Here is a 23,531-nt window from a genome sequence, read left to right on the forward strand (position 1 = left end):
TCGGTCCTCCTGGCATTCTTAAGAACAAGGCAACGGAAACAACTAACCTTTTAGGTGACCTCTTGACCGTCCTACTTCTGGTTCTTTCTTTTTCTTTTTTCTCCATCTCTTCCTTCCACGCACGCGTTTGTGTTATATGATCATCGCGCGAAAACTCTCTGTGACCTGAAGACATTGTACAATATTTTGTTAGTCAAAAGAAATATTCTGCTTTGTTTCGTCTCGAACTGGTGTGGAGTTACACAAGTGCTAACGGCCCACTAATTTGCACATCCGGGCTCACACGCATCGTGACTCTTGATTTATTGATAAGATTGCTTGATGTATTTAGCTCATCTAATGTGACCACCATCAGTTCTCCGTCTACTGATAATACTTACCGGAAGCCCTGTTTTTGCAGAACTGACGACAGGAAATGCAAACAAAAGCAACGGTGACCAAGCAACCCTCGCTGATGTGGGTGTTGTTCAGAATCTTCTACCCGCAGATATTCTTCGCACACATTATGCGCCTCCTTGCAGACCTCCTACAGTTCGCCAACCCCATCCTGCTCAGGTCAGTGACCTTAATGGAGTCAGTTGTGCCGAAGGTTAATCCTTCATCCTGCCATTCCTAATCCTGACTCGTGCACAGGTGAGAATACAGGTGAAGTACAGGTAAGATTCAACTAAAATCCTCAATAGCAGTACACTTTTTCCTCGATTTTGTCTGCACTATTCATGGCTGAATGTTACACAGACCTGCTGCATAGATACTTGTTCAGGTAAGAACAGTGATAAATTGTCAATGCCTCTTTAGTTTCCATTTTGCGACAGGTAGACGTTAAATTAATCAGTGGTTAATAGCTTCATGTTTTGCTAATTCCTTAATTTCAGGACATGTATTTTTTTTTTATTGAGTGTTAACATATTTACCTGTTTCACCTGCACAGGGAGCTGATTGCCTACATCGAGACGACAGACCACAGGTACCGGTGGCATGGCTGGCTTCTCGTTTGTGGGTTTTTCGGCGTGACCTTTCTGTACTCGATGTTTTTCAACCAAAACTCTATCGTTCTTACAACATCTCCATGAAGATAAAAGCAGCCCTTACTGCTGCCGTCTACAGGAAGGTGAGGAAGACATGTCAAATGAGTTTATGATAATTGAGCACGTGATATTTCGTATTATAATTGCTACAGTTAAAGTTAGTACAATTTGCTAAAAGTTTTTCCTCAGTTAACAGAAGTTGTTGTTGCACTTCATTTCTCCAGTCCTTGACGATGAATAATGAAGCGAAGAAGAGGTTCACTAGCGGGCTCAATCGTCAACCTGATGGCCGTCGACTGCCAGCGTATTCAGGACGTGGCTACTAACTTCTGGATTGTCCTATCGGCACCTCTACAGGTGAGACACTGTCCACCTACCCATTGGTTAAAATGCAGTTCATTTCACTAAAGGATTTCTGTCATTTGTTCTTTCTAATTGCTCTTCCATTTTTACGATAATTTTCTGCTTTATTTTTTTTTTCTTCTACGTTTTGTATCTTTATTCCATTATTGTTTTACGGCCTCAGTTTTGTTTTCTTTTTTCCACTTCCTTTCTTTGTTATCCTGCGTTCACGTTCTTGTTGGTTTTTTTTTTTTTTTTTTTTTTTTTTTTTTAGTTTCTTCTAATTTTTCTTAGCACGTGTATGACTAGACTAAAGAGACGGTAAACATTCAGACAGAACTCCTTACAAAAACTCGTGTCCTCACTCTCTGACGTGTGCAGATCGGGGTGGCCTTCTACATGCTGAACGAGACCCTGGGTGTGTCGTTTGTGGCCGGGGTGGCGGTCATCGTGGCTCTCATCCCTGTCAACGCGCGCATCTCCGTCCTGGCGCGCCGCGCGCAGGCTGACCAGCTGATCGTCAAGGATGAGAGGGTCAAGCTGATGAACGAGATCCTCAGCGGTATCAAAGTGCGTGCGCATGCGCGCGAGCATGTCACAAAGACCAAAAGTTGACTTTTTAAATGTTTAGTTTTTGTATCTGTAGACTCTGTAATGCCGGTAACTGTCAATGTCTGTTGTTGCTATGGCCGGACTTTGGCTGTCATTATATGGCTGTTTGTGTTTTGCGATATTATGTCATTATCGGTTTGTCAATTTTTAATTAGGTATTGAAAATGTACGCATGGGAGCACTCTTTCGAGGAGAAGATTAAAGAGCTTAGAGAGAAAGAAGTGAAACTTCTGAGAACTGGCGCCGTCCTCAACACCATCAACAGTTTCTGCTGGATTTGCTCCCCTGTTCTGGTAACATTCCAACCTGACTCCTTGTTCATCACAAGCTGTCTCACAAATCACAAATTATATATATATATATGCTTATCATCAAATTAATAATTTATTTACATGTATAAAGGAAAGGATATTTCACTCTTTTATAATGTCCTTGGTAAAAAGTGTATACTTCAATAAATTTTATTTCTAGGATAGAAAACTCTGCAAGCAATAACGAAAGAAGGTTTTCGTGGTCTTATTGTAACCTGGCCAGTCCTCCAGACATGTCTACTGTATGATACAAAATACCTTTATGTGCAGATATATACACTTTAAATTTATTCTTTTCTTGTCCGTTAGTGCTCTGTGCAACGGCAGTTGTCTAATACTTGTTAATACTGTTTATTACTTATTTTCTTAATTGTTGAAGACATTACGGCAGCTAGTACTTTCGGAACAGGTTACCATGGCAACGTTTATCACCTACGTGCAACTGAACGCTCTGACCACATTTGGAGCCCAGTGTGGCCTTCGTCTCGCTTTCTCTCTTGAACATCCTTCGACAGCCAATCAACATGCTTCCCACCTTTGTGTCTGACATTGTACAGGTAAGAATGCTTGTTCAGCGTGCAATATTTATAATTTACATTCACGTAAATGTGCATAGGTATATTACCTAGAGTGTCAGTTAGTAAAAATGTCGGTTAATCAGCCGTTTGGTGAGTTCAGAACAGAACGAGACATGCTAAATAAATATTTCTCATAACGGTTATTAGTTACAGGGTCAGTAAACACTAAACAAGTGTTTTGGGAGTTGAAGTACATGATCTGAATTTCTGTCAACAGGGAATGCATACAATAGAAGGAATTGTAGTAGATTAGAGTCGATAGAGAGGAAGAAAAGAGCGAGAACAGGTTTGTTTCTCTCAATTTACTAAAAAAAATATTTAAAAAAAACTTATTTTTTTTTTGGTTTCCTGCAGGGACACGTTTCGATTTGTCGCCTACCGATTTCCTTGCATGTGAAGATATGAGCTGTTCACAGGTGATGGGCAGTCTCGACACGGGTAAGCACAGGGTAGACAACTATTTGTGGCAAAAGGGAAACAACCTGTCTCAGGGTGGTTTAGTGGCGGGTACTCCTCTGCCTCCATGTCACGCTACAGAATAACCAGTTTACTTTCTTCAACAGGCTTTCAATGGAGGTTCGTTGTGTTGCATGTGTATTTTGTTGCAGATTAGGTTCCGCGGTTGAGATGAACAACGCAATGTTTACATGGGACCGCGCCGCTGTCCCGGCCCTTAAAAAGTAAGCGGAATTAAATCCTCATCCAATAATGATACATTATTGAAAGTAGACAATTGTTTTGCTAACTGTTTTGAAGCTTAAAGTTTCATTAGCAATATTTTTTGACTACAAAACATGTTTTATTCTTTTTAAGTTCATTTTTTTTTATAATTTTGAGTCCTCCTGGCAAAAAAAAGTTAGCGGGAACCATTGCAAATTTCGATATCAGCGCAAGGAATTTGCTGGTCATTACGTATGAGTAGCTAGTCTACATAGTTACTGATAATTGAATGAACTCGTTTCGTTTCTATGTGCGGTTTGAAAGCATTAATCTCCAAATCCCGAGTGGAAAACTTGTGGCTGTGGTTGGCTCGGTTGGTGCCGGAAAATCGTCTTTGCTGGCCGCCATTTTGGGCGAGATGGAAAAGGTCAAGGGCACTTTGTCAGTTCAGGTATGTTACAAACAAATCAGTCTAAATTACCTGAAGCCCTTATTTCTTTCTATAGATTGTCATCGGTTGCTAAAACCTATGTCGAAGAACAAAGAAAAGTAAACCAAGCCGTAACATGATTTACTTTGTCTCTGCTCACAGGGACACGTGGCTTATGTTCCCCAAGAGCCTTGGATCCAGAATCAAACTTCCGAGACAATATTCTGTTTGGCAGCGAGATGAACGAAAATTGGTATCGCAAGGTCATTCGAGCATGCGCACTGCAGCGAGACCTTGATCTCATGCCAGGTGGAGATTTCTCCGAGATAGGTGAAAAGGTCAGCCGTTAGCTGTACTGAGACTGCGCTGTATAACATTTTGTTGTTTATGTTGGGTTCCATTTAATACCCTTTTTGTTGATACTACTATCAAAATGTAATTTCATTGGTCGACTGTAACTATGTCAGGGCGTGAACATGAGTGGCGGACAAAAGCAGCGACTGAGTATGGCGCGCGCTGTCTACAAAAACGCCGACATCTACCTGTTGGACGACCCCCTGTCTTCCGTTGATACTCACGTGGGGAAGCATCTGTTCAAGAAAGTCATTGGCTCAGCAGGCCTCCTGAAGGACAAGGTGAGTCTATCTTGTTGGTGCTTTCAAAGGAAAGTTTTATCAAACATTGAACCAGCAGTTACCATTTGAATCTTTCTCTCGCATGCCAAACATTGGTTTGCTATACGCCATCTTTGCCTCTGTCTTTTAACTCAGGTCTGAAAAGGAAAGCCACCTCCGTGTAGCCTTGAGATCGTTTTATAACTAAAGGAGACAAAAACTCAGAACTTGTTTACTCCCTGGTACGACGATTTAATTCCTTTCATAACTATAGCCTGTTGTATTTTATTTTAGACACGAGTTCTTGTCACCCACGCGGTCCACTGGCTGCCCTCTGTTGACTTCATCATCGTAATGGACCGAGGTCACGTGATCCAGTCAGGCACCTACGAATACCTCCTCAGTCGGGATGGCCCTTTCGCACAGTTCCTGAGGACCTATCTTCTACGGGAAGACGACGATGATTTCGACGACGCAGAGAGTAATAACCTACAACCAAAGCTGATGTATCAGAAGTCAAAGGACTTGTTTAAAGTCTATATTTGTGTAGTGCAAAAATATACAACTATTGTAAGAGATTAAACATGACCATAAGTCTATGGGAAATTGTAGTCGTTTGGCATCTCTTAAAATCAGTCAAGGTTTCAAGGGGTTGAAAAGGTGATGCACAATGGAATTAGAATTCTCGGCCTTGGTCAGACAACATTTTTTATTTGCTTACAGTCCAGAGGATTCGCTATCAGATAATGGAGAAGGTTGAATGCGTCACTTCCGATGGCCTGACATCAGCAGACGAAGAAGAGTACTTCCGCCGCATTAAGATGACAATGAAGTGAGGAACATTTTAATTTTTTTTGAGGTGTTGCATAATTTTCACCTGCACGGATGTAAGGATTAATATCTGTGTAACAAGGTAGTCATAGAAATGTCAGAGAAATGTTTTTGTTAGCGTCTTACAATCACAGGTTACCAGATACTCACATTGACTGTTAACGATTTTATTAACCAACAGAGACAGACTAGAAAACACCCTGCAGAAAAACCCCATTAGTATCAGCGGCGAGGAGGATGAAGAGGACGACGATACATCAGCCCCAGGAACAACTCTTGTTGCAGAGGAGAAAGTGGAGGAAGGAACGGTTGGCAGATTCTCTTTGTCCTAGACTTAAAATATGTTCATCTCAAGGTCTGATGTCTATTCTTAACGTGTGCTCCACTATTTCTATATAATGTTCATTTCTTATTGTATTAAAAGCTATTGCTTACAATTCTATATATATATTTACTTGTACACTGAATGTAAGAAAAGTGTAACAATGTTCTCGACATGAACTTATTTTCATTTACCAATGTCCGGAAGCTGTTTCCCTAAATGAACATCCTTTACGAGCTCTGCCATTGTTTTACTTGTTGTTGCATCGACTCCCCTGCCTCAGTGTCTTACAAGTTGACGGCTTTACCCAGCATGCAGTTTATAGCAGAGCACATGACAGTCAAGCCAATGACACCAGCTCTGTCCTCCACAGATAAAGACCTACGTTCTGATAGACTTTGTGCGAGCCTTCGGAGTGTGGTCCAGCCTCACTGTCATCCTCATGCTCATCCTGTACCAGGGCCTGGGTATACTTGCTTCCATCTGGCTGTCCATGTGGACAGAAGACTCGTTTCTACAGAACCGTACCTTGGCCGGCTCCAATGAATACACTTCCAAAACATACACCTACCTAATTATCTACAGCGTCTTTGGTATCCTGCAAGGTAATGGCTTTATTTCTACCAATCTGTGTCTACTAGATTGTTCACTAACTTCTAGTCAGGTACTTTATAATGCAGTCAGGTACATTACTCCACAAGAATACAAAACATGTCCAGATATTTGTCCGACCTAGAAACATTTTTACACACCGCAAGGTAATATTATCACTTTTATTTTGCCCACTTTCTAATACAGAAAAATACTTGTTATTGTGTTAGAGAATTATGAATCATTATTTATTTACGGTTTATATTCAAATCGATCAAACTCTAAGCATGAAGCGAAAAATACAGCTACCAAACAAGGCCTGTTGGCAAAAAAAATGAGGACTGAAAGGTCCGCAGGTCAGAAGGAAACACGTGCTAATTGCAGAGGAAGGACACAAGTAATCCTTAATTTGTATTAGTGTCTGATATCACGAACGTCAGATTATCATAAAGCCAACATGTGCTTCGATCCCCAGGTGTCGCCACCCTCATATTTGTTGCCGCTATAAGCCTCGGTATGGTCGTGGCCTCTAAGAAGCTGCATGCATCCATGCTGTCTAACATCATGCGCCAGCCAATGAACTTCTTCGACACAACGCCGCTTGGCCGCGTGATGAATCGCTTCTCGCGGGACGTGGACATCCTGGACGCGCAGATGGCCAAACTGGTGTTGGTGTTCGTGCAGCAGCTGTTCACGGTCCTCAGTGTGCTCATCGTCATCTCCTACACCACCCCTATCTTCATGGCCGCCGCAGCACCTGTCATGATCGTCTACTACCTTGTGCAGGTTGGAGTGACCGGCCTTTCTTTCATACTTTGCATTTCCACCTTTTGCTTCCTAGGATTTAGTGCAAAGCTCCATCTGTTTCCTGCTAATTTTCTTTTACACAATTGTGACATCAAGAACGTGGTTTGCTTTTCAAAGACTGAAGGAATGACAATAAGTATTTTAGAAAACTACTGTTGATCTTTAAAATCCTGAACCTATTAAAAAATTTCAAGGAACTTTTACATTTGTGTTAGCTTGTACTACTTTATGAAGTTGTTTAACAAAAACCCATTCTTTTTGTTGTAGAAGTGGTAAAGTATGCCTTAAAGTATGTGTTTCTCTCTCCTGTCGCTAGAAAGTCTACATGCCGACGTCACGACAGTTGAGGCGGAACGAGTCGACATCCCGCTCGCCGATTTACGCTCATTTCAGCGAGACCATCAGCGGCGCCATGTGCATCCGGGCCTTTGGAGCGTGCGAGAGGTTTGCCGAGGAGTCTGCCCGGCGTGTTGACGAAAACCACACCTACTACTTCGCCTTCACAGCTGCTTCCAGGTAAGGGTCCAATATCACCATCAGCGTTCACTGCCACACTGACCGACGTGGACATCAGGGCTTCGGGTTCTAGCGGTTATGCGCTGTCAGATTGACTTCGGGGCCTGGAATGTTCCTCGCTCACAAATATGGAGTGGGACTTATTTCTTGAAGTACAAAGTACAATTGTTGCACTATTTAAGCTAATAGCATGTTCACTTTTAACAAATCGGCGTCACTTCGTGAAAGTCAAAAATATTTGTTCAGATTCAGGTTAGTCTTAATGTTGATCTTTTACGGTTTTGTTTGGGATATCTAGTATATATATATATCTAAACAATATCACCTCATATTAAATGTTGCTTCTAATGCAGATGGCTTCGAGTAAGACTAGAGCTTTTGGGCAACTTCGTCGTGTTGTTCGCGGCGCTGTTTGCAGTTACTGGAGACGACATGACTGGCAGCCTGGTCGGACTCTCTGTGTCCTACGCTTTGCAGGTCTGGAAACTTTGCCAGCAGGCAAAACATCTTCTAGCATCAGTCAACACATCTTTTGTCTATTCTATTAGCTCTTTTGTTTCAATTGCCTGCTACTTTTGCACATTTACAAAGGAGACCGCTTGCTAAGATGCTGACTCAACAAAAATCACCACAATGTTACCTTACCTGACCTCTGAACTATGTTCTAGTATTTTTAGTTAGTTTATGTAAAGCCTACATCATCTAAAAACAAAATGCAATGAATTTCCCACCAAATGTTTAACAATTCTGGTAAAATAAAAGATAATAACACGAGTCTGTGTATTTTATGCGAAAAATCTATTTCATGTCTCGCAAATATTATGTCAAAATATTTTGAAAGTGTAAAAGTTGAAAGTTAAGGATATCACTGCACTGCACCTATTGCTGACTCTAGGCAGTCCTTACGGACGCTACAAAAGCTGGTCAGGACCTGGGGTGTACATTGGCAGTTGTTGTGTCCAGGTGACGAGCTCGCTCAACATGCTGGTCCAGAATTCCACGCTTCTGGAGAGCAACGTGATATCCGTGGAACGCATTGTGGAGTACTCCAAGCTACCACAAGAGGTGCATCCACCGCCCCAACACCACCTTTACTTTCTCCTTCCACAACGAACGACGCTAGACATTAGATATTAAGAACTAGAGCATCTGGACGTAAATAGATTTAAAAAAAAATAATGTCAAGTGTAGTCTTTACATTTTGTATTATCATTATGTTTGGTGATTTCATAGTCATTCCCATGCCCAGTGTTAAGGTAGCAATAATCATTTTATAATCATGCACGCAAAAGGAGACCCACCCTTCCACCTTCCTGCATGCGACCACGCCCACACACATCCATGTCCACTTGATATTAAGAAACACGCGTAGGAATATCAGAACCACCCGGCACTGTAACTGTTATAACTGAAACACGTTCGGATATGGATGCCAGTTATTAAGTAGCGGGTGCATTCTGCTCTCAGCCGGCTTGGATCAACCCTGACAATCGCCCTGGTAACGAGTGGCCTCGCTATGGCGACATCACGTTCAAAGGTTTCAGCACGCGCTACAGGGACGGCCTCGGTCTCGTGCTCAAGGGTATCACGTGCAAAATTAAAGGCGGCCAAAAGGTACGTAGTCTATTCTTGACATGTATAGCTCTCATTTTCTAAAATCTCAGTCAACTGTTGAGTGGTTTGATTAAACTCTTGTAAAATATTAAGAGATTAATTTCTGTTTTGAACTAGAAAAAAAAAAAGATCGGCTGTTTAAAAAAAATGATCCATACTAGATATATCATGCAATTCCTTGGATATGTGCTTTGCAAAACCATCTAAATTTCTTCTGATGTTCATGGTCGCCTTGTCAAGGTGGGAATCGTGGGCAGAACAGGGGCTGGCAAGTCTTCATTGTCCATGGCACTGTTCCGGCTCATTGAATCTGCTGGGGGCAGCATCACCATCGACGGAGTGGACATTTCAGACATCGGCCTGCATGACCTGAGGAGAAGTCTGACCACACTGCCGCAGGTCAGCATTGTCTAGTACTGGACTGACAAGCATTTTCTACCTAGATACTCTTTAAGGACAATACCTGATGCACTTGTTTCGTATTCCTCCTCAAATATTAAATTGGTTCTCGAGACTTAAGTCAAGCTGGCGATGAAAATAAAACCCGACGTTTGAATATACATGATTGACAAATCGAATGCAGGAGAGAGTACTAGGACACCTCATCTAATCACTTGTATCTCTTTGATCTCATGAAGTCAGAGTCTTTGCTCGTAGCTTTAGTCGAGAGCCTTATATTACCATTCTCAAGAAGTCTTCTTGTAAATCCACACACTGTGCCATCCAAACTCACTCGACATCCTACAAAAATGGTTTATTTCAGGATCCGGTTCTGTTTTCCGGCTCTTTGAGGTTCAACATCGATCCCTTCGACAAGTTTACCGACGAGCAGATCTGGGCGGCACTGGAGCAGGCCCACCTGGAGGACTTCGTGGACAGTCTCAAAGGTGGGCTGGACTACAACTGTGGCGAAGGAGGCCACAACTTGAGGTAACTATCTTGGCATGACAAACGGAAATCTTGTTATTTACTCCTTTAGTTCAAAACTGTTGGTCACCAAGTTCCAGAAATGGTAATGATTCTGTGTTCATTTGAATAGATAATTATGTAAACACGTTCCAGTCATATATTTGTTGTTTTCAACCCGTCGCTTAAAAGTGCAGCCTCGTTTTGGGCGATGGGATTGAGGGAGGGGACATTTTTTTTTTTTTTTGGTGAGGGATGTTTATTGGATGTGAAGTGATCTGGCGAACTTTGGTTCCACAATCTATGTTTAGTGTGGGCCAGAGACAGCTGGTGTGCCTGGTGCGTTCCATGCTGCGGAAGACCAAGGTCCTCATCATGGACGAGGCCACGGCAGCGGTTGACATGGAGACGGACGAGCTCATCCAACGAACTGTGCGCACGGCCTTTAAGGACTGCACTGTGTTCACGATAGCACATCGGATTAATACCGTTCTTGACTATGATAAGTGAGTGTCTCTAGTCTTCCTGTCTTTGCGTTGTAGTTGTTTCCCTTTATCTTCCGTTTTGGTTTTTGACGACAGTCTTAACATAACAAATAGAAAATTACTACTACTACTGATGATAATAATAATAACAACAACACGATAAAGGACTTGTACACAATGCAGGCAGAAACATTCACAGAGGAGTATGAGCACATACCATTAAAAAAAATCTCCTATGGTGACAGGGACCATGATACCTGATTCTTATTGTCATGGCGAAAGGTGTTTAAGCCACATCGCCTACAACTACTCCTCAGAAGAAGAAAAAACTATGGTTAAATGCAGACACGTGGTAAAGTGTGCGATGATTATCTTTCAGGATTATTGTGCTCGATGCGGGAGAGATTTTAGAGTTCGACACACCTGCCAACCTTCTCAGCAACCCTAGAAGTGTCTTCTACGGGATGGCAAAGGACGCTAAGATCGTCCCGTGAGATGAGCGCGTGACGACAAGAGGCTAACGACCAACTGACAGCTGGAAATAACTGACAACGGGGTGAGAGGGTGGACATCGTGACTTGTGGTAGAGGTCAAGTGTTTTTAAAAGACGTACATTGTACGTGTACATGCTGTAGTATGGATGATGCGTCAGTGTGCTGTTACATTTCCATACATTCGACACATTATTTTACAATCTTACATAATACTTTTCGCAGACTTTTGAACACGGTATGATATGGAAATTATTTTTTCTTGAAAGGTAAGCAGCTTCATTTTAGGATCTAATTGGTTAAGACAATTTAAATGATTCCCAGTAGAGAGAAGAACAGAATTCAGATTGATTTCCTGTTAATAGACGGGAAAAGAAACGTACAAGCAGAGTATTTCAAAACATTAAAAGGTGATAACATATCTGGGACACTGCTTTTGTTTCTCAACATGACATCTTGTCGCTGCATCAGGTATTTCAATCAGTTTTACAAGAGAACACATGCCAACTTAGTGTATACATGCGTCTTATCATAAAACAACCTATCATGAGTATTTTGTTCGAACACTTCCACTTTATACTTTAAGTTAAACCTATCTTTGTTTTTCACAGAAAGTTGAATAAATTGTTCAAAGTATTTTTTGTTGTTCATTTCTTTCCTAATATTTTCTGTCCCTTACACCCTACCCCACGATCAATACACGTCCATGAGGCAACAACAACTTAAATATGGAAAACATGTCATATTGGTTTGTTACTGGTACGCAATATGGATCGCCGACACGAGGACACAAGGGACACAACACGTGGTGTCGGCACAGCACTTGTAGTATATTCAGGCATCCTGCACTTTTGCGGTCGAGAAGGAGGGAAGAAAGCCTAAGAACATAAGATGTTTCATCAAGCTACTTTTAACACATACAAAAAGGAATCATGGCAGAATTAAGCAGAACTCCAAAAACATAACCGGAAACTCGCCATTATCTCTTACCACCACGTGACATAACATGTTAAAGCTCCATTGGTGGCGGTAGGAAACAGGACCAGCATCTAAGATAAAGTTAAAACATCGGCACACCACCGCAGTGACGTGAAGTGGGACGAACTACTTGGTCCCTACTGTGAAGCAGAAGATGGCAGTGTGACTCCAGACCAACCCTGTAAAGGTGTGTAGGATTGTATTCTGAAGCTATAGCTCCTTGTATGCTCGCTTTTGTCTTGTTTCTATTTAAGAGTTATGTGAGAAAACCTTTCATTGTAATGCAAGCATAATAATATGGAATAACTTATATCCAACTAAATAATTTTGTGTTAAACAAACACACACTAGCCAGATTCTTTTTACTGAACTTTAAAATAAAAACGGAATGTCTCCAGATTAATAATATTCCTAACAAATAGTATTTTGAAGACACACACCTGAGTGTCCAATTGCCGATGTTGAACACAGACGGCACCGACTCGCTTAGCTGCAGGCAAACCACACCTGCTTCATGACGACAGGGCTGTAAATAGTTTCTGTATGTAGACTCTAGCTAAAACACCTGCTTCATGACGACAGGGCTTTAAATAGTTTCTGTATATAGACTCTAGCTAACAGCAGTTGCGGCTGTGTCGGACTACCAGAGTTGGAGGGCTTTATTACTGAACTTTACCCTCAGGGCCCAGATACAAGTGTATATGTCATCCCCCTGTGCTGTTGTTCAGATCCTTGCAGAAACAAACCGAAGACGATGCGGGTAGTACTAAAAACGTCGTGAATGTGGAACACAGCATCTTGAGAATCTTCCAGAAGAAATTTACTAGAACAGTATTCTACTGCCGAAGCCAGCGTTTGGAAGGACAACGCTGAAAACAATCCTAATTTCTCCGAACTTCACTGCACTCTGCCAGTTTGCCCAGTACCAGGTCCAATGGTGACTTAGTACCCGTCAGTGGGATCGGGGTGCCTGCGGAGTCTTTTGTACCACAACAACCCTAGCGCCACCAACACCAGCAAGATGAAGACGGACACAAAGCCAGCGGCAAACATCATTTTGTCCGTGCCGGCGTTCGCTGGCAAGTCTTGGGCCGGTTCCTTCTCAACATTTTTCTTGTCCGGTTTTTCGAAGTTCTCGAACCTGTCATAGTCGTCATACAATTGTGGGACAGGCTGGTCGACATGCGCCTTCCAATCCTTCTCGCCAGTGTTTGGTATCATGCTATTCAATGGTGGGAACGATGCCTCTGAAACCGAGAGCCTGGGTGTGACGAGGCTGGCCTTGCCATCAAAGACTCCACTACCAAGTTCTTTGTCCTTGCCACCCGTCTTGACGGGCTGTGACCTGTTGGGACCTGTGACGGGCTGTGACGAGTTGTGACCTGCTGTGGCGGGCTGTGACGTGAGGTTCTGTGCATCGTTCCTGCTAATCACATCAGAGATTACTCCATCCTCTGCCTGTAAGTTATTGGGGCGGTGCTTCGTATTTTCAAAACGAGGGTGTCTGATTTTTTCTTTTTCATCCTTTTTAACACCGAGCTGCGAATCTAAGATATTCCCAGTGTTAGAAGAGTTATCCCATGACGTCCTGTTTGGTGCACCTCTTCTTACAGTTACTGAAGTATGTATTCCACTGTTTGTTTTCAAATTACTGGGATGTTCTTTAGCTCTCTCAGCAAGTGGTGTTGTGGTTTTGTTTTTGACACCTTGAAGGCCGATTTCTGTCAGCTCAGGAGACTTTGTCCAAGATGCTAAGTTCAGTCTTTCACTGCGAGAATCATCGCTTTCATTTCGCTCCTGCTTTCTTGTATTTTTAACAACCGGATATTTTGATTTGGCTCTTTTCGTGTACATTTTTCACCCCCACTTCCAAGTCCGTATGTTTAGGGCTGAGAGTGTTTTCCTGAGATGTTAGGTTTAATTTACCACTGCTCGTAGCAACTGAAGAATTCACTTTATCATTCAGTGTGCTTGGATGTCTTGAGCTTCTGGCTTTGCTTCCCTCTACATAACTTTCAACTCCTAGGTCTGAATAAACATCTTTTTCAGTGTTTGACTTCGTGAAGTTGACTTTGTAGCTGATGGGATTAGATGTGTTTAGAGAGTTAGGTAAACCCGGATTATATCGTCCACTACCTTGCGCTTCATTGCTAAGCGTATTGGAACTGTTGGTGTTACTTGATGTACTATTACCTGCCGTATATAGTTTCTTTTCTGCAGATTCGTTGCCGTTAGTTTGCAAGGTTTTATCTTCTTTTCTAAATGAATTCATCACCTCTTGACTGTGAGATACTTCGCTCTCTGCAGGAGAAAACACTTTTGTATCATTGTAAGATGTATTAAAATTAACAGTTGTTTTATCATCGTCAAAGGGCTTCGGAGATCCTCTGAGCTCTGCTTCAGACGAAATATTAGAATCTGTATCCATTTCAATTTTCTTGACAAAATTACCAACAGAAGTGGTATTGTCTGATAAGAACTCGTGCCTTTTCCAAGTCGGTAGAGTCTTGCCTCTTGTGTGCAATGTCTTCAGTAGAACTCTCAAGTTTGAGAGCTCCAGAATTTTCTTCTCGCTGGTGTTATCTCTGCTGCTATTGAGGTCGTCAGCTTTGGTGGGTGGGACGACGCTGGCATCGGAACGTCCACTTGAATGATCCAAATGATTTCCCTCTTGTGAAGACCTTGAACTTACACTATTGTGCCCTGAGACTTCTATCCTGTGTTTATCCACAAGGTTACCGTTGTCGCTTGTGTTGGATGCTGACCTTGCACTATTGTTCTCAGAGACTTGCATGCTGTGTTTATCTACAAGGTTCTTGTTGTCATCTGTGTTAGATGTTGACCTTGTGCTATTGTTCCCTGAGGCTTCCATGTCGTTGTCACCTGTGTTAGATGTACTTTCCAGCAGATATCGTCTTGTTTTAGACATGGAATACACGAGACTTTGTTCTTCGGGACTTGCATTCATGTTAGCTTTAGGTTCTTGTTCGCCGTTTGGCACGGAGTTGACAAGGGTCTTAGTACCGGAGCCAGAAGACGTGTCTGGGTGAGGACGTGGAGCAGACGTGTTTTCACCAGAACTGGTTTCTGTCTGTGTGTGCGTAGATCCTGTGACGTCAGCCGACCCTAGCTTTTCTGACAATGATGAGGAGTCATCTGTAAAGATTTCAGAAGAAAGTGCTTTGCTTAGTAACGGCATCGTAACAATGGAGTAAATATAATTTGATCAAAATGGACACAAAGCCTTGCGTCCTCTTATCGACAAAACGACACACAAACTATTGTCAGTCGCCTTTTTCTTACAACAGTCACTGTCTTTAACATCAGTGAAAGATGTCAGGATCGTCGGCTTTGCAGCACCAGTCAGGCTCAAAGCACTGTAAGTACATACATACAGGTGAACACAACAGTCACCACAGAAAGGAACATGAGCACGATAATTCTTTGCACGCATGCAGAACTACCCCATGACCCAGACACTATCAAATACTAACGATGACTGTGAGAAGCTGCAGTTCCTCATTTTGAATCAACGCACAGCCGTCACCATAGCAATCATTTTTATTGAAGAGGAAAGTTGTCAAATACTAGGAAACCGCACCAATAAATAATGTCACCAAAAACTGAGAAAATTACACGATAATCAGAACGTCTATAATCACCATCAGCAGCGGCAACGAAGACGATACTGATGAAGGTTACAGCGAGCGGTTGCCACGTGACCACCGATCAAAATAGAACCAAGTCTAAAAATCCAAGCGGAGATAATCCAGAAACTGAAAGTGTAGATCATAATATGAAAAACACATCCTTTTAAGGATTTGCGTGAAGATTCGTGACCCTGGCCAGAGATCTTGCTCACAGAGACAAAGGATGAACACAGACAAATAGACAGTTGAACTCTTGAGCAGTCGGTGCCATCTTAGTAAATGTAACGGTGACACTACGTAGCAGTACATTCTCAACAAGATCCGTCAGGAAGTCACACCAGTATCATAAATATATTTAATGTAGGTAGTTTCATCAATACTGCCTGTCTCCAGAGCCCTTCGTTGATTCTGTACAATAAGCTGACGATAAAGGTGTACAGCAGTAGGTCCACGTGTATCTAGTTATGTGAGCGAGAGACAGTGTGTGTGCGCGTGTCCGTGCGAGCGTGCGTGAAAACGTAAACGCTTAAGGCGCAACGCTGACCTTTGACACTAATGTTGATCATGCCAGAAACACTGATGGTGATGATGGAGAAGGTAGCTGTACAGCGCAGTTTCATGTCCCGCTCCTGCCAGCTCGGCGAGTAGGTCAGCTTGCTGGTCACGTTGTGCCACAGCCGCCCGTCCTCTCCAAGGAACGAGGTACTACACGTAGAGGAAGACAGAAAGAACACGGAGAAAGAAAAAATAAAATCACGTTTTACCCGCACTGATCGAGGAACAGGACTGTTACCACCCAAAACATATTTTGTTAGAATAATAGCAGCAACAACCCACAACAAACTCTACCTGTATAAAGATACTGTATTATTATTTCATGCTTCCTAATCCAACACGTATCTAAAGACAGTAATATACTATAGAAATAAACTATTTCTTTTTGCTGAAGCACTGGTAGATCTTTGTGTGTTTTATTTGACATTACACCTGTTGACATGCTATGTGCTGCATGTGTCCCTGACAGTACAAAACAGAAAAAAATAATGACAGCACTATACTTATGACGAAATTAGGGACAGCAAGATATCAGCAAACTATGGAACTCAAAGCCCTACGATAGCCACATGTCCAACAAACTTTACCTAGAGGTCCAGCTAAGTGTTGTCAGATCACGTGACTGATTATCTGACCATTCTGATTATAGGAGGAGAAGAAGAGGGTCCTTTGCTGTGGCACGTCCACGTGGCATTTTCGCCCTGACGTATCTCATTAGGACCTAGTATCACCGGCTCAAAGGGAGGATCTGAACATTCAACAACACAAAATCCCTTTGACATTAAAGCTTTAAAGAGGCTGACTCAATGTATATATGAGTGTGAAGATTATACATATGAAGACAACAACGAAGGAGAAGAAGAGGAAGAAGACAGAGACAGCAAGAATAGAGGACTCACCTGTGATATACACTTTCTTGATGGCAATGATTTTCTCGGCCAGTGTCAGATGATGGACTATGCACTTAAGCTCAGTTTCCCGCGCTTCTGGCAAGGGTAGGAAGTCCAGTACGGACACCACCCGATACATTGTTGTCGCCTTGTGCTTCTTGCCCAGGTAGCTGCCATCAGGTCCTTCATCTTCCAATCCACTTTTTCTCCCATCACTGTTGCCATGCCTCTGTGTCTGCGTGCTTGATGCGTTGAGTCTGTTTTCTAGGCCGTCTTTCTCATCATTTCATGATCTGCACCAAAGTATCCACCTTTCTTCTGTCCTTCGTTACTTGCACTTATGTTATTCTCAGTGGAAAGAGGAGACATTGTGTTCCTCCTGCTAAGATCATGTTGGGAACCTTTGACTTTCTCATCGTTTCCCTGTTTCCAAGATGTGACGGAACTCGGCTCCTTATTCGCGGATTCCACTGGCTTACTCTGTGTACGTTCTTTATTCCTGTTGTTTTCTTCGTCCTCAAAATTTTCTCCCCCTAAAAGCCAAGCGTCATCATCCTCACTGCCTGAAGAAGCGTATCTCTTACTCTGCGAAACTCGGGATGCTATTTCAAGACGCTTGCCATCCTTAATACTTTCTATGGGCATTCCCGCGGCGTCTTTTACCTCGGCATTTGCCCTCCTTGACCTGTGACCTGCAGGTGAGTCTGTTCTTGTGAAAAGATCGGTCTGCGCCACAGAATCTAACTTGACTGCTCGCGGGTATTGCTCAGTGGAGAAGGCTGTGTCCTTTCCAGTGCTTTTGTGGTCTTTGCGTTTAGCTCGAGCCCTCGAAACCGCTTTCCTATCCTTCCGTGTCTTTGTCTCTTGTCCCTCCGTTCTTTCTCCATTCCTCTTGACACTTGGTGTCCTACTTTCTACTGAAAAGTCGGAGTTTTCCAAGGTGTTTCTTGGCAACAAATTTCCAGGGTGGGATGGTGGTTCCAGATTCTACGTCGGCCTGCAATCGAGACGGAAGAAAAAAATCTTGTGTTCGCTACCTCTGCGGTTCCGAGCGTTGTTGTTGGTACTAAAAACCTGGACAGATGCGGAAACTCTTCCTTTCCACCTTTTTCTAATCCTTTTAATAATCGCTGTGGCATCATAAAGCTTTCTTGGCGAGTTGCCGAACCTTTGAAAATCGCTCTTGGTTAACACAGAGGACCTCCAAAAGAGTGCACTTCTCTTTAGTCTGAGCCAACGGCCGTTGTTTAATGTTTCTGGTGTCCGCAGACGATTAGAACTGTATTGTGACGCTTTCCACTGGCTTCTTTCTTGGTAAGTGACGTACGAGCTGTGCGTCATGTCCTGCAGGTGTCGCCCCGAATTATCGTCCCAATTAATAGTGGGGGCTACAAGGCTGGCACCCTCTGTAACGCACCGGAACTGCGTGACGTCTCCAATCAGAACGGAGTCAGGACCAAGGATAGTGGGCGGAAGTGGCGGAACTGCCAAAAAACGAAGCATAAATATACGTGCTATGTTAAATGACATTCATATTCGTTATAGTAACTCAAGTGTCCATATTCAACCAAAAAAGTGAACAGTTTACAGACAGGGTTCAGTCAGCGAGGGATATACAGAAACAGGTTCTGAAAGACGTATGGAAATTAAAGATATTTAAAAAAGAACGATATGGCATAAAAGAAAGAGTAAATGACTGACACTCACAAACAACCTGCACTATCCAAGACGAGGCTGACGTCTTGAGCCCAACTCTCACAGTGCAGGTGATGTTCTGCTCTATGTGGAGGATTCCAACCGTGCCTAAAAATAGTTCACTGACGTATTGCAGCACGCCCACTCGACCTTCTGGTATAAGGCGCCATCTCCTGGTGCTTCCTGGAGACAGGGGATGTCATTTCAGATACTCTGCAGACAAACACGTGTGCGTTATTAATGATGACAACCAGCAGCTAACCTATTATTGAACTTACCTAGATTTCTCTGAGGAAGGCCGTTGACGTCCCAGGTAAGCGGATGGCCCGAACCAAGATCAGCAGCAGCAAACTGGTTTAAAAGGACGGTGCAGTTGACATGAGCATCGTCACGACCAATCAGAAATGGAGGGTGTTCGATTATAGGTCTTGGCAAGATGGCTAAACAATCGTGAAAACGACGACGAAGTGAAACAATCTTCTTACACATGCAAGTCCAATGTGACCAAACCCTTGAACATTACTAACTAAGCGATACAATGTTTAACAATAACAATAACAGCCAACTTTATTAGTCCCAATGGGCAATTTAAATGGGAGGTGTGGTCTTTATCCAATATATATTTTAAAAAAAATAGATCATTCCCATGCACACTACACATCACACGCACACACACCGCTGACAGTTCATCTGTGATTGAGTAGCTGGACTGCTGATGGCACAAAAGATTTCAGATGCAAGGCAAGTAAGAATATCTTTGCTGTTACCTGAATTCGCTGATTAGTCGCACTGCTTTAAGAAAACAACAAACTTAAAGTATACATCGCAATTAAATAAGAGTGAAAGAGTTTTGAGGAAGAACACTGTTTTATTTAGTGCAAAACTAAGGACGTGAACATTGTAAATGTTGAAAGCTAATTTTGCCAGTCCTGTTGCTAGACACATCTGAATGTATTTTAATTACACTCGTACCGTCGTGTTCCTGGAGTAAAGACTTGGAAATCTTACATTCAATATGAATGGAAGCATTCAGTTGGGAGCCCACTAGCCGTGGAGATATGCATGCCATAGCCTGACCCTCCAGGACGCAGGAGTACGTTCCTGCCAGGTAGCCATCAGGGAGAGTTGATAACAAGGTAGGCAGTTTGCTGCTTTCTATTAACTCTCCATATGGACCCTGGATAAAAGATGTGCTTGATTTAGTTTGAGTGCTAAACACATTAAGTACTGAAATCTAAACAACTCTTTAATCACAATTTTACCATTTAAAAGAGTAGATCGTCGGTTGTGTCGCGTAGCCGTCCTCTACGTCGCGGATGCACGCTCACAGCCGCTCAAGCAGTCGGCACAAACACGCAAACACACAAACACACAAACACACAACCACTCACGCGGCCAGAGTAGCTACCCCGCGCAGTGCCGCCTGGGCCGAGTAGGACATATACCTATGGGGAGCATCTTAGAACACATCTCTCTGTGCGTATAAGAATGAATACATAAGGGAGGCAATTACTGGCACCTTTAGGAGTCGTTCCTGCGAGCAGCTGACGCGTGACGACAAGCGCCGCGGGTCAGGGCCCGTGGTCTTGCAGAACGGATAAGGTTGCACAAGGACGAGGTGAAAGGTCGCTTGATTCACCCCACGTCAGGCCAGCCAAGTGTAGGGAGCATGGCACAAGGACAGTCAAATAATCGCAGACACACGACAGGCTGGACATGAAAACTGCTCGGTAAAAGATGCAGGTGCAAACCTCTACTGTCAACTTACCCTGAGAGCCAGATGGATGGGTGGATATCCGGATAACACGGGTGTCTTTAATGAACACTCAACAGTCATGACATTGTTTCTCGGCAATGTTCTCATTGTAATTCGGTTTGAAGTAAGCAAAGGAGACTTCATATCTAAAAGTATAAAACAAAATGTTCAAAATAAAGTATTTTTCGAAATGTAAATCAAGATTCGCGAAAATTGGGTATAAACAGCAAAGCAATGTGAGCAAAATAGCCAAGATTCAAATTTCTTTGGTTACGTTAATCAGAATATCGTAAGAAAATTTCCGACTTTCCATTTTGCTATAAGAATCATTATAAAATGTGTAATGAGATAAGAGTTTCTACGACTGTTACTAAATATATGAAGAAAAAGGACATGTACAGTACAACCCATATGGATGTGTACGATTATTAAAACACAGAGATGGTTTATGTGCGTGTGTGTGTGTGTGTAAGTGAGAGAGAACAAGTGAGCGAGTTACTTCCTGAGGCTCTGATATTTACCTGTAATGATGAAGTTAAAATTTGTTTTCCACGCTTTCGAAGATCCGTTTTGCACAGTGCAACTTATGTATCTGGAATCTAGCTTGTCGATATTGTAGAAGGTAAGAAGCCATGGAAACTTATCGCTGAACTTAGCTGATGGAGAAATGATTTCAAATCGGAGGCCGCTGAGGCTGTAGGTGAAGATGACAAAAGGTCGAGGGTCCTGGCCGCTGAAGACATAAGCACATTGTCCCCTGAGGTTTCTACCTCGAGAGTCTAAGGGCGGATAGCCAATCAGATCTTCGACACTGGAAACGTTAGGCCAGATGTTAACGGTGACAGTTTGGCCTTTGCACACAGTCATTTCTTGGAAGGATTCTGCAGAAGCCAAAAAACTATTCGTTCTCCACATGTTCTTATCACAACAAAAGTGAAACAAATTTTAAACATATTTTAACTGGACGCTCCTCGTTAAATTTTAAATTAAATACTTTTGTGGGTAAAAAAGGCACTGCTGTCTGCGCGTTTTCACATGGCATTTAGTTCACTTGTAATTATTTAGTCAATATTTATATTTATTTTTATATTTCAAAGTCTATTCTGCAAATCGTGAAATAAGTTTTCCACTGTGTGCACATTTTCGTCTATTTTAGGCAAATGTATTTTGGTAACTTAACTCACTGCGGACGGAAGAGCTAGAGGCAGTTTTACACACCGGTACGCACGAATTTTAAGGATTTTCAAAAATTTATAAAAAAATAACTAAAAGAGCTAGAAGATTAAGTGCTTCCTATTGTCGCTTTAAAACCACTAAATTACACACACAAAAAACTAATGGAAGTACCAGTCAAATGATCATGTAATTGTACAACTTATAAAGCTGATAAACAGTTTAACAGTTTAGAATTTATATGGTAGATGATTTTTTTTAAATAAGTGATCTAACAAAACTTTCTTATGTTGTTCAGTAATGGTTTTTAACTCATAACAAATGCAAGACGATGCCGCCCGTCGAAAAGCCCTCCAGGTAAGGTTGGCTGTATTTAAATGCCGTGCTATGACGATAGGGAGTTCAGATAAAAGATATATTTTCAGTAGATCTTTCATTTTAAATCAATAAAATGTATCAGCAGAGAAAACTTATTCATAGACGCTCAGGTTCAAACATTTCACGTTCCCCAAGAGTAACTCTTTATCTACCTCTGGATTTACTAAGGTAATATGCTTGTGTTTATATATTATATATATATATATGTGTGTGTGCGCTCACCATGTGACATTGTGTTCTTTCCTTCTCTCTGGCGCTGGTTACCACAAGTCCATTTAGTGAGCGCCAGCATCACGATCGTTGGAACCAACGTCAGCAGGCCTCCCATCGCATCTGCGGCATTGTTGTGTAGATGGACATAGCGCTTCCTTCAGAAGGTGCCAGGTAAGGGACCTGAGTAAAGGTACGAACAGTATCTACATTCACAGATACTAATTGCTGAAAAATGATGGCAGTCTCTACTGTCATACTCATAGACAGTAAATCGGAATTCACAAAATAAAATAATTTAACACAATATGTATTATACATATAAACTGCCTAAAGTTAATTAGGATTCTGACATTTATGGACGAACGTTTGATACAGTTTGACAAACATAAAAAAAATTAGGAAATCGTTGTACGTGTTTGTCCTTAAAAACAGCAAAATATGTTTCGAAAGTTAACCATTTGATTGTAAAAATGTTCTTAAAACCCAAGACAGTTTGTCTCTCCCTAAACTAAACTGTTTCCATTCATGCATCGCATCACTCAAGGGACGCATACCGCGCTGTTTACTGATAAAAGAAAATCTAGACCGGAAGTCCTACAAGTGAATTATTGTTTCAGACACTTACTGATGTAATCAATTATTTGTCCTTAAAAGAGTGTTCTTATGTGAGTCTTATTCCTGTTAAAGATGATGTATAGTCCCAGTTCCCGGCGAAACGTACATTTGAAATCAAAGTAATCAGAAATGTCTGCAGGAGTGCAGCGACTACCTTGTTAGATCTGACAGTCCTACAGGCAGGTCTGACTTCTGTAGGCAGGCACCTCCAGGGTCAGTGGCACTGTATTCAGGAAGGTTTTACAACAGATTGAAATACGAGACCACACTGACAGCATCCCGTTGTTGAAATGTCGCGGAAGCGACACACGAACGGTTATGCGTCGTGTGTCAACAAAGATGGAGATCAACACTTAACCTCGCACATCGTCTTAGTGCAGATTTATAGAAAGTAACGATGATTTATATAAATGAAATAAATAATGTTGTTTTGTTCTCCTCATTTAGTCTGGCTGATATTTTACCAAATATGTAAGCAGCAATGAGTGAG

At 42.2% G+C, this 23,531-nt stretch overlaps 3 protein-coding genes across 3 annotated transcripts; 2 read left to right on the top strand and 1 right to left on the bottom strand.

Moving 5' to 3' along the window:
- Nucleotides 1–3,532, top strand: LOC112568619 (multidrug resistance-associated protein 1-like). Its single transcript, XM_025245998.1, is given in 10 exon segments — nucleotides 1–54; nucleotides 401–555; nucleotides 932–1,111; nucleotides 1,253–1,276; nucleotides 1,278–1,385; nucleotides 1,752–1,940; nucleotides 2,138–2,275; nucleotides 2,703–2,850; nucleotides 3,226–3,309; nucleotides 3,485–3,532. Coding segments are annotated over 6 exon segments (639 nt in total). The 5' UTR covers nucleotides 1–54; nucleotides 401–555; nucleotides 932–1,069; the 3' UTR covers nucleotides 2,841–2,850; nucleotides 3,226–3,309; nucleotides 3,485–3,532.
- Nucleotides 3,485–11,774, top strand: LOC112568616 (multidrug resistance-associated protein 1-like). The gene is given in 18 exon segments (XM_025245994.1): nucleotides 3,485–3,551; nucleotides 3,856–3,982; nucleotides 4,124–4,163; nucleotides 4,166–4,299; nucleotides 4,429–4,596; nucleotides 4,870–5,056; nucleotides 5,299–5,407; nucleotides 5,588–5,714; nucleotides 6,102–6,333; nucleotides 6,795–7,105; nucleotides 7,443–7,642; nucleotides 7,996–8,119; nucleotides 8,606–8,707; nucleotides 9,110–9,256; nucleotides 9,497–9,655; nucleotides 10,020–10,186; nucleotides 10,474–10,668; nucleotides 11,027–11,774. Coding segments are annotated over 18 exon segments (2,697 nt in total). The 5' UTR covers nucleotides 3,485–3,498; the 3' UTR covers nucleotides 11,142–11,774.
- Nucleotides 11,380–23,399, bottom strand: LOC112568617. The gene is made up of 12 exons (XM_025245995.1): nucleotides 23,196–23,399; nucleotides 22,436–22,606; nucleotides 21,184–21,543; nucleotides 20,675–20,808; nucleotides 19,915–20,083; nucleotides 19,185–19,346; nucleotides 18,919–19,089; nucleotides 17,221–18,695; nucleotides 16,909–17,069; nucleotides 16,311–16,471; nucleotides 12,557–15,272; nucleotides 11,380–12,016 (listed from the first exon to the last, which is right to left on the bottom strand). Exons 2-8 carry the CDS (start codon nucleotides 22,539–22,541, stop codon nucleotides 18,199–18,201), a joined length of 1,599 nt encoding a protein of 532 aa, XP_025101780.1. The 5' UTR covers nucleotides 22,542–22,606; nucleotides 23,196–23,399; the 3' UTR covers nucleotides 11,380–12,016; nucleotides 12,557–15,272; nucleotides 16,311–16,471; nucleotides 16,909–17,069; nucleotides 17,221–18,198.
- Nucleotides 23,400–23,531: the final 132 nt, after the last annotated feature.

The sequence above is a fragment of the Pomacea canaliculata genome, linkage group LG7 (assembly GCF_003073045.1).
Source record: "Pomacea canaliculata isolate SZHN2017 linkage group LG7, ASM307304v1, whole genome shotgun sequence".
Classification (NCBI taxonomy): Eukaryota; Metazoa; Mollusca; class Gastropoda; order Architaenioglossa; family Ampullariidae; genus Pomacea; species Pomacea canaliculata.

Coding starts and splice junctions, on each gene's coding strand:
- LOC112568617 (XM_025245995.1), bottom strand. CDS start 22,541: ATGGGAGGCCTGCTGACGTTGGTTCCAACGATCGTGATGCTGGCGCTC. Junction 20,809..21,183: donor TTTTAACTTCATCATTACAG/GTAAATATCAGA, acceptor TTATACTTTTAG/ATATGAAGTCTCCTTTGCTT. Junction 18,696..18,918: donor TTGGATAGTGCAGGTTGTTT/GTGAGTGTCAGT, acceptor GTTTTTTGGCAG/TTCCGCCACTTCCGCCCACT.